Here is an 8,847-nt window from a genome sequence, read left to right on the forward strand (position 1 = left end):
TTTCTCCCTCCTCTGTTTCAGTGCAGTATACATTATTGAACCCATCTTACTCAGTCTCTCCCCAACCCCAAGGACAGTCCCATTCTACAACAGTGGCGTCATGTAATATTTGTCCTTTTGTGACTGGGATATTTCACTCATTTGGCCAAGCTCTCTTGGGCTACACCCCCCTTTCTTTTTTATTTAAAAAAAAAAGGCCTTTGCACAAGATAATTTGCTTATATAGTTATTTGCTCATGAACATTAGGTTGTTTATTTTCCCTCCTCCCTTCACCCACCAAACTCTTCAATTCCATGATTTCTCGCCTGCTTACCCTCAACTCCCTGTTCCCATCCCTTTCCTCTTTAAATATCCATACACGTATTACTAGTTATCCTTCTTTTTTCAATAACGGTCTTCTACAGTATTCGTCTTTATGGGCCTGAGTTAGTTTGTTCGGCATAATGCTCTCTAGTCTCTTTCATGTTAAAGAATATTTTTCAAATTTTTTGCCCTTGAGTGCTGCATAGTATTGTATCATGTGAGATTTTTATCTCACCTGGCAAAAGGCTCCTGGAGGGAGCTTTCTTTTTTATTTATTGGGAAAACCCCCACATCTTTAGGAGAAAGTGATAGTGTGGCGAAGGAAATAGTTCATGCTTCTGTTAAGTGATCAGCTTGATTTTAATGACTTTAAAAAAAACAACCAACACCCCAAGTCTATTGTCTATTTTCAATTTTATTGTGGTAAAATACAGGGAACAAAAATTTACTGTTTTAACCACTATCCATTTCCAAAAGTTATTCAACACCCCAAAGAGAAGCTTAGTATTCTGTAAGCAATAATTCCTAGTTTTTTCCTCTGCCCAGCCGGTGACAACTGCTGATAACTTTTTGTCTCTGCCTTTCCCAAATTTCACAAAGGTTAGTGACATAGTCTTTTAAAGGTGAGGTTAAAGAAGACCCAAGCAGGCAGGTCTGTGGCCCGTCATTTACCTCTTTGTCTCAGGGTTCAGACCACAGCTGGTCACCTGCCACATGCTGCTGTTTTGCAGAGGGACTGAGCTGCATGAATAAGGATCATGGCTGTGGTCACATCTGCAAGGAGGCCCCAAGGGGCGGCGTCGCCTGTGAGTGCAGGCCTGGTTTTGAGCTGGCCAAGAACCAGAGAGACTGCATCTGTAAGTATGGACTGATGCATGCTGTGCTGGGGGTACATCATGCCTCAGAAGTGGTTCTTCTGCTGACCCAGCTACGGAAGTGCCACCAGTGTGGCACGGCAGCACCAGGGACGGCAGCTGGCAGAGATGCTCACCTCCACTCGGCACTCAGTTCACTTCAGGAGTCGAATGCTCAGTCATTGACACATGCACACACTCATTCACTCTTTGTAGGGAGTTGGGCTCCAACTCCTAGCTGACTGTCCGTGTCTGAAGCTGTGACTTTCATGGGAGGTAATTGTCCATCTTTCTTCTGCAGAGCCACTGATAGATTCCAGCTACCAGAGAGGTGTGGTCTGTGGGCTATCAGCATAATTCCCCACAGACTGTACCACCAGAGCTCCCTAGGGGGAACACAGGGAAGGGAAATTTTGTTCTTTTAAGGAGTTGATCAGAAGAAAATGAAATTCCAGAGTAAATACTCTGAAATGCAGGAGCTTGGGCTCCCTGTTTCCACAAAATAACATCAGATTTCTTGTCTCAGTAGCTCTTTGCTTTCTGGTTCCTACATCTCTTATAAGCCTTATCTTTCTTTCCCCATCAGCACCTCCTCGACTTCTGAAGAACAGCTCTTATTCTTTCATGCCTTTACACCAGTTCCTAAGCCTTTCTTCCTCTCAGCTTGGTGAATTGTTACTCTACCTTTAACACCCTGCTTAATTTCTAACAATAAGTTATACCCTCCCTTACCCTCATTTCCCTCAAGTCAGAACAAACCCATAACTGACCCTCTAGTGAATCTTCAGTAAATTCCATGGGAGATTACCCATCTTCCTCCTGAAAAGCAATGGATTCAGATTGGCAATGCAACTCCTTACCCACTAGGCCACCAGAGCTTCCTACACCATTTCTTGGGATATGTATTGTGTACAAAGGACTTGTCTTAAGCATGTGCCTTCTCCTGCTTAATTCTTACAACTACCATCCTATAAGCTACTGGTATATTCCTTTTTTAGTTTGAAAATATTGTGGAAAAGTTAAAGCAACAAGTAAAAGAAGTTTACTGTTAAGTTAGGATTCAAGCCTACCTCTACCTAGTTCTAAACTTGTGCTCTTATCACCTTGTGGCTCTAAGGGGGGAAGATGGGGAGTCTCCTTTTGTGTGGTTACAGCCTCCTGAAAACACAGTGGAGGGTCAGCTCTGAGTAGGTTCTGATTAGGCAGCAATGAGCTGGGGGACTTTTTAGACCATAGATGGTAAGGGGTGAAATACCATTTCTGCAATGAGACTTAATTTCATTGGCCCCATTACAAAAAAAAAAAGTCAGGGCTGGCACACAATCACTCTCAGACAATGGGCAGATTCTGATAGACCTTACTGTTAGCTGCTGTCAAATCTGCCTCCACTCATGCAGGCTCCATCATGGTGATGCACAGGCTTTTCATCTGATGACTTTTAGAAGTAGATCTCGGGCATTTCCTTCTAGTTCATCTAAGTCTGGAAGCTCTGGAAATCTGTTCAGTACCAAAGCAACATGCAAACCTACACTATCAAATGGTTTTCATGTGAAGTAGATTGATCAGGAATTGAATTTGGGTCTTCCTCATAGGAGTTGAGAACTGAAGCTTCACCTCTTTGCTTCTAAGGAGCACTCTGGTTGCACTTTTTTTAGAATTTTAATTTTTTTATTTAGTGTATAGAGTCTTAATTTATGATTACCCTAATTTTTAACTAATCTACATGGAAATCAATTAGAGAAATCCTAAATATATGTACAAATCAAGGTATCTTGAAAGTATAATGATTAAAACCCTCAACAGCTGATCAAAAGGTTTGAAATTCAAACCACAAGTTGCTTCTTTGGAGAAAGATACAGCAGTCAGCTTCCCTGAAGATTACAGCCTTGAAAACCCCATGGGGCAGTTCTGCTCTGTCCTGTGGGTTCTTTATGAGTTGGGAATCAACTCTACAGTAATTACAGCCAATTATGTACAAATTAAATATTGTCTGTTTAAAGTGCTATTGCATTTCCCAAAGTCCCAGTAGAACTGTCTGGATATGCAAATGTCTCTAGCAAGAGCAAAGGACTAATCTAGATTCTTAAATAGTGAAAATCTCCCTCTACTCTCCCATTTTCATCTTATTAGATGGCTTTGTTCAAACCTGTGTTTCTGTATGTCTATAACATGTGTTGTGACGTATATACACGACTATCTCCCCCATAGAATGAAGCTCCAGTTGGGCTTCTCTTTGATGCATTGCTTGGCACATACAAGGTGCTTAAGTAGTCACTAAATGATAATCAGAGCTCTTGAGCAAATGCAGCCCTACTTGAGGAAATGTCAGTGCTTTATGTACCAATTAATTTTCCTCTCAGTGACCTGTAACCATGGAAACGGCGGGTGCCAGCACTCGTGTGAGGACACAGCTGCAGGCCCAGAGTGTAGCTGCCATCCACAGTACAAGATGCACACAGATGGGCGGAGCTGCCTTGGTGAGTGGTGACCCACACACTGGGTGAGGGTCTCCCTCGGCCATCCACAACCTGAATGCAGATATTCTCAGATGCAGGAACTTTCTGGATCATTTGGCCCAAAAGGTCCCACACTCTTTCAAATGTTGCAGTCAGAGTGGTCTAAGCCTGGGGTGGGGGTTAGGGACTGATATCTAGACCCTACTCTGTCCCTTTTTCCTTTGTGACCTTGGAAATCCCTTCCTCATCTCTTGGACCAGACTGCTCCTGACACTGGTGTTCTGCAGACTAAGACAGCACATTCCAAGGGGTGAGGGCTAGATGAAGCTGGAGCTAGCTTTCTGGGATGACACAGCAACTTTTACAGTCAGCAGGAACTAGGATGCCATGCCTTTTGTCAGCTGCGTTTTAGAAGTTTCCAGTCTCAAAGTTTGTTTTTGTCCTGCACTTATACTCCCTAGTGTCTTTTTGATCACTGAAATATGATCAGAACCGTCTTTCCCATATTTAGTGTTTACTGAGGATCTGAGGACTTAACATGCTGTGTTTCCCATAGGGGTTCATTCTAACACATTTTTACTGAGTGAACAGAATCACATATCTTAAATTGTTCTTGTTTCTGGGATTTCAGAAGACGTGGTTGTGCAGGGTATGAATAACTTGGCTCATTCTGTCTGAGAACTGTGCTCTTTTGCTTCTTCTTATAGAGCAAGAGGACACTGCCCTGGAGGTGATGGAGAACAATGCCACGTCAGTGGCAGATGGGGATAAACGAGTGAAACGGAGGCTGCTTATGGGTAGGCACTTCAACCTTCCTCCCCACTCACCAGCATTGTCCCTTTCCCTCCCTAAATTGGTGCATCAGCCCTGAACTGTGGGCCGTCCACTCTGCAGCCAGCTAGATTAGGATGAACAGCTGCTGCCAAGCTTGAGCATGTGTTCTTCTCCTACTGCCAGGGCTCAGTCACCATCTAAGACCCCTGGAATTGTGGAAAGTACGCCAGCCACGTCGTCAGAACAACCGGGCTGATCTCCATCACTGCTCTAACTGTCAGACCTTGAGCAGATTGCCCTGAGATTTCATCTGCTGGCCTGTAAAATGGATTTAATTAAACTTACCTCTGTAAGCTCTTAGGAAACTCAATTAAAATAATAATATGCCAAAGTTCCCAGAGCCTAGTGCCTGGAACTCAGTGGTCAGTTGGGGGACACCAATTTCCTTCCTTCAGAGAGAAGCACTTAGAGAAGCAGCACAATGAGACAGGCCCTTTCAGCAGCCTCTAGCTTAGTGTGGCAATTTATAAATTAAAAAAGAAAAAAAAAACCAGCCACTGTTAGTGGTGGAAGAAATGAATGGAGCAGAGTGACATTTGGCTGTGGGACATGAGGAGGTCTGCCAGCAGGTCCAACAGCTGAGCTAGAGACAAGTGCCAAAGAATAGGCCGTGGGTGTGGTAGCTTGGGCGCAAACAAGTTCTCTGACAGATTCTGGAGGAAGTATAGCCTGACAAAATGGATTTTTTGACAGTTTTACTAGGTTTAATAATCAGGTAAGAAGATTGAGCAGTCATTGATAATCAACAGATAACGTTTTGGATGTCTTTTCTGCCTTTTAAAGTTTATTTTTAGTTGCTTAAAATGCAATATATGAGTAATAGTATATGAAACTCACTAGCAATCTGTGATATTCAGATGACATGACTTTACTTGCTGAAAGTGAAGAGGACTTGAAGCACTTTTTGTGAAGATCAAAGATACCGCCTTCAGTATGGATTGAATCTTAACAATAAGAAAAGTTATCTTTTCATAACTGGACCAATAAGAAACATTACAATGAACAGAGAAAAGACTGACCTTGTCAAACTATCATTTTTCTTGGAATCATAAATAATGCTCATGGCAGCAACAGCCAAGAAATCAATTGAAGTTTTATATAACAATTGGACAAATTGCCTACAAAAGGTCCCTGAAAGTGTTAAAAGGTGAAGATGTCACTTTGAGAGCTAAAATGTGCTCGATCCATGACAGTATTTTCAGGATCTTGTTGAAAAGCAAAACCTGAACAATGAATAAGGACGTTTCAAGAAGAATCGACACATTGGAATTATGGTGTTGGTGATGAGTATTATATGGACTGCCAGAATAAAATCTCTGTGTTGTACAGTCAGAAGAAGTACAGTCAGAAGATCATATTCTTTAGAAGGAAGGATATCAAAACTGTCTTATATACTTTGGACATGTAATGAAGAGGAAGGATGTCATACTTGGTAAAGTGAAAGGTTATACAAAAAAGAGGAAGACTCTCAACAAGGTGAATTAACACTGTGGACCCTAAACGGTTGTGATGATGCCACTATTTTGTTCAAAACTGACTTGACAGCACCTAAAAACAATGCTTAAAAATAGAAAAGCTTAATTAGGTAAACTTAATGCAGTTCCTCATTTCCTTGGCTTTCTCTTTCCTCCCTCCTCATCAAGTGAAGGGCAGCAAGTTTCAATTTTCCTAGTTGTTTCTCCTTCTGATTCTCCTTCATAATTTTTTGGCCAATAAATAGGTGCAGGTATTTTTCTTTCTTTTTAAAATTTTTCAATGTCTTTAGGAGAAAGTTTACAAAACAAATCAGTTTGCTATCCAATAACTTATATATTGATCGTTTTGTGACATTGGTTTTAATCCCTTCACTATGTCAGTACTCTCCCTACTTCTACCCAAAGTTCCATTTCCCCAGCTTTCTGAATTTTACTTTTGGGCAAATATTACACTTCTGATCTTATATAATTGAGTATTCTGAGTAGCATGTTTGTCATGGGTATTACTGTTCTGTTGTTTGGCTATAAGGTGGTCTCAGGGAATGGTTTCAAGTCCAAGTTTGAAGAATTTCTAAGGGATTCTTACTAATCTCTGTTAGACTAGTCAGTCTAATCCCCCTGCCCCTTTTTAATTAGGATAAAGTTTAGTGTATCTTGTGATGTCATATATTTCCTTTCAAGATTATTTTTAATTGCTTTAAAATGCTACATATAAGTAATAATATATGTTGTGTTGTGTGCTGTCAAGTCAAAACTGACTCACAGCTGACTCTACAGTGCAGTTTCAGAGGCAGTTAATCTAAACGCATGGGAGGAGATTGCCCATCTTTCTCCCACGGAGAAGCTGGTGGCTTTGGACTATGTGCCTTCAGGATTGCAGCACAGCTTGCCACTAGGCCAACATAACTCCCTAATAACATATGAGGAAGAATATTAGCAACATGAGAGATTCAGATGATACAACCTTACCTGCTGAAAGTGAAGAGGATTTGAAGCACTTATTGATGGAGATCGAAGATTACGCCTTTGCTCTTCTTTTAAAATTTTAAAAATTTATTTTTCTTTCACCCAATTTATCTGTTTATTAATTTTTGCTCCCTGTTCCCTCCATTCTTAATCTGGCTAGCCCTCCAACATTGATTCTGTCGGTAAACCTTTCCTTGGTTTTTTTTCATATTATTAGTCTTAAGCATAATCATCCTTTTTATGAATTTGAGTTTATTTTACACTTTTCCCTCACTCTATCCAGGATCTTCCATTATCGTCCCAGTCAGAACTGTTGGTTGTGATAACTGACCATTGATTAGCTACTCTGCTTTTACGTTAATAGAATCTGTGGTTCACATAGTCGTTAGTCCTTTGGACTAATTGCTTTTTTGATACGTTTGTTTTCTCCTCTCTTCTTTATTTAAAACCAAACAGGAAGAAATCCTTTGGTCACTTGCAAGCTTTTAAGACTCTAGTTGCTACTCATCAAAGTAGATGTAGAACATTGTCATTATGAACAATATTCTGCCAATTGACTTAGATGTCCCTCAAGACCATGATCCATAAACCTCAAGATCTTAACTTGAGAGGATTTTTTTTAATATGGAATACGTCACAAATTTGTATGTCCTTCTTGCACAGGGGCCATGCTAATCTTCTCTGTATCATTCCAATTTTTAGTGTCTGTGCTGCCAAAGTGAGCACATTACTTGAGGTTTTGCGAGGTGTTTCTTAATACTGAGTTTTCCAGACTGTGCTCCCTAAGTGTTCTGTTACGTGCTACACTTACAAATATGTATGTAAAATAGCCACTGCTAACTCTATACATGCACATGGATGCTCTTCCATATGCTGTCCCACACCTGTTCAGTTTATCAATCTATTTATCCACTCCATAGGTGATAAAAATGATCATTTTTTTTACTGATGTTGCAAGATGACCTATATAATTGTAATTGCCGTTGTGCCTTTTACTTTTGCATACATCTCAGTGCCTTCTATTTTCCTTAGTGATGTTGTGCTGGCTTTTGATGTGCCACCTTTCCCTTTAACATATGTCTAGCATCTGGTTAGTGACTTTTCTCTCCATCCTCCTTTCCCTGGTAACCAACAAAGGATGTTTCTTTCTGTAGAAAAATATTTTCTTGACTTTTTATAACACTGACCTCATAAAGTATTTATCACTTTATGACTGACTTTTTTGACTCAGCACAATATCCTGCAGATTCATCCATGTTCTCATATGTTTCTCAGATTTTTTCTTTAATGTGTATTCGATTACAGTTTGTTCACATGTTGTTTCTGTCTTTTTGCTCTTGTGAATAATAGTGCAATGCACACAGGTATGTATACATCTATTTGTATCATGGCTTTTCTTTCTCCAGTGTATATACCTAGGAGTGGACTTGCTGGATCATATAGTATTTCTAACTTTTTTTAAGAAAGTGTCATATCTTTTCCCCACAGTGATTGTATCATTTTACATTCCCAAAAGTAATGTATGAGAGTTCTATATCTCCACAACCTAATCAGCATTTGGGGTTTTTTTTTCCTGGTTGTTTTTTTTTGTTTGTTTGTTTTTACCAGTGTAGTTATTGCTGGAGTGAGATGGTATCTCATTGTAGGCTTGATTTTCATCTCTCTAATGGCTAATCATTGTGAGCTTTTTCTCACGTATTTGTTGGCTGCCTGAATGTCTTCTTTGGTGAAGTGTCTGATCATGTCCTTTGCCCATTTTTAAATTGAGTTGTCTTTTTGTTGTTGAGGTCAGATATTTTTTTAAAATTCTCTTTAGAAAGTGCTCATTAATGGAAAAATTTATTTCTCTTCTATCAGCATCAAAGCACAAGGAAGAATTCAAGATACTAAAGAGCTGAACAGAAGATTCCAAAAGGCTGCTCGGAATGACAAAGCAAAATACTACAAGGAAATGTGCG

At 40.1% G+C, this 8,847-nt stretch overlaps 1 protein-coding gene across 1 annotated transcript in view; it reads left to right on the forward strand.

The window, feature by feature from the left end:
- SCUBE2 (signal peptide, CUB domain, EGF-like 2) overlaps nt 1–8,847 on the forward strand; it is a 106,695-nt gene that overhangs the window by 41,977 nt on the left and 55,871 nt on the right. Inside the window, 3 exon segments of the mRNA XM_006885598.1 lie at nt 1,036–1,161; nt 3,519–3,635; nt 4,322–4,411. Of these exon segments, the coding sequence (XP_006885660.1) occupies nt 1,036–1,161; nt 3,519–3,635; nt 4,322–4,411 (333 nt within the window).

The sequence above is a fragment of the Elephantulus edwardii genome, unplaced genomic scaffold (assembly GCF_000299155.1).
Source record: "Elephantulus edwardii isolate Elephantulus edwardi_28Jun2011 unplaced genomic scaffold, EleEdw1.0 scaffold00044, whole genome shotgun sequence".
NCBI classification, from domain to species: Eukaryota; Metazoa; Chordata; class Mammalia; order Macroscelidea; family Macroscelididae; genus Elephantulus; species Elephantulus edwardii.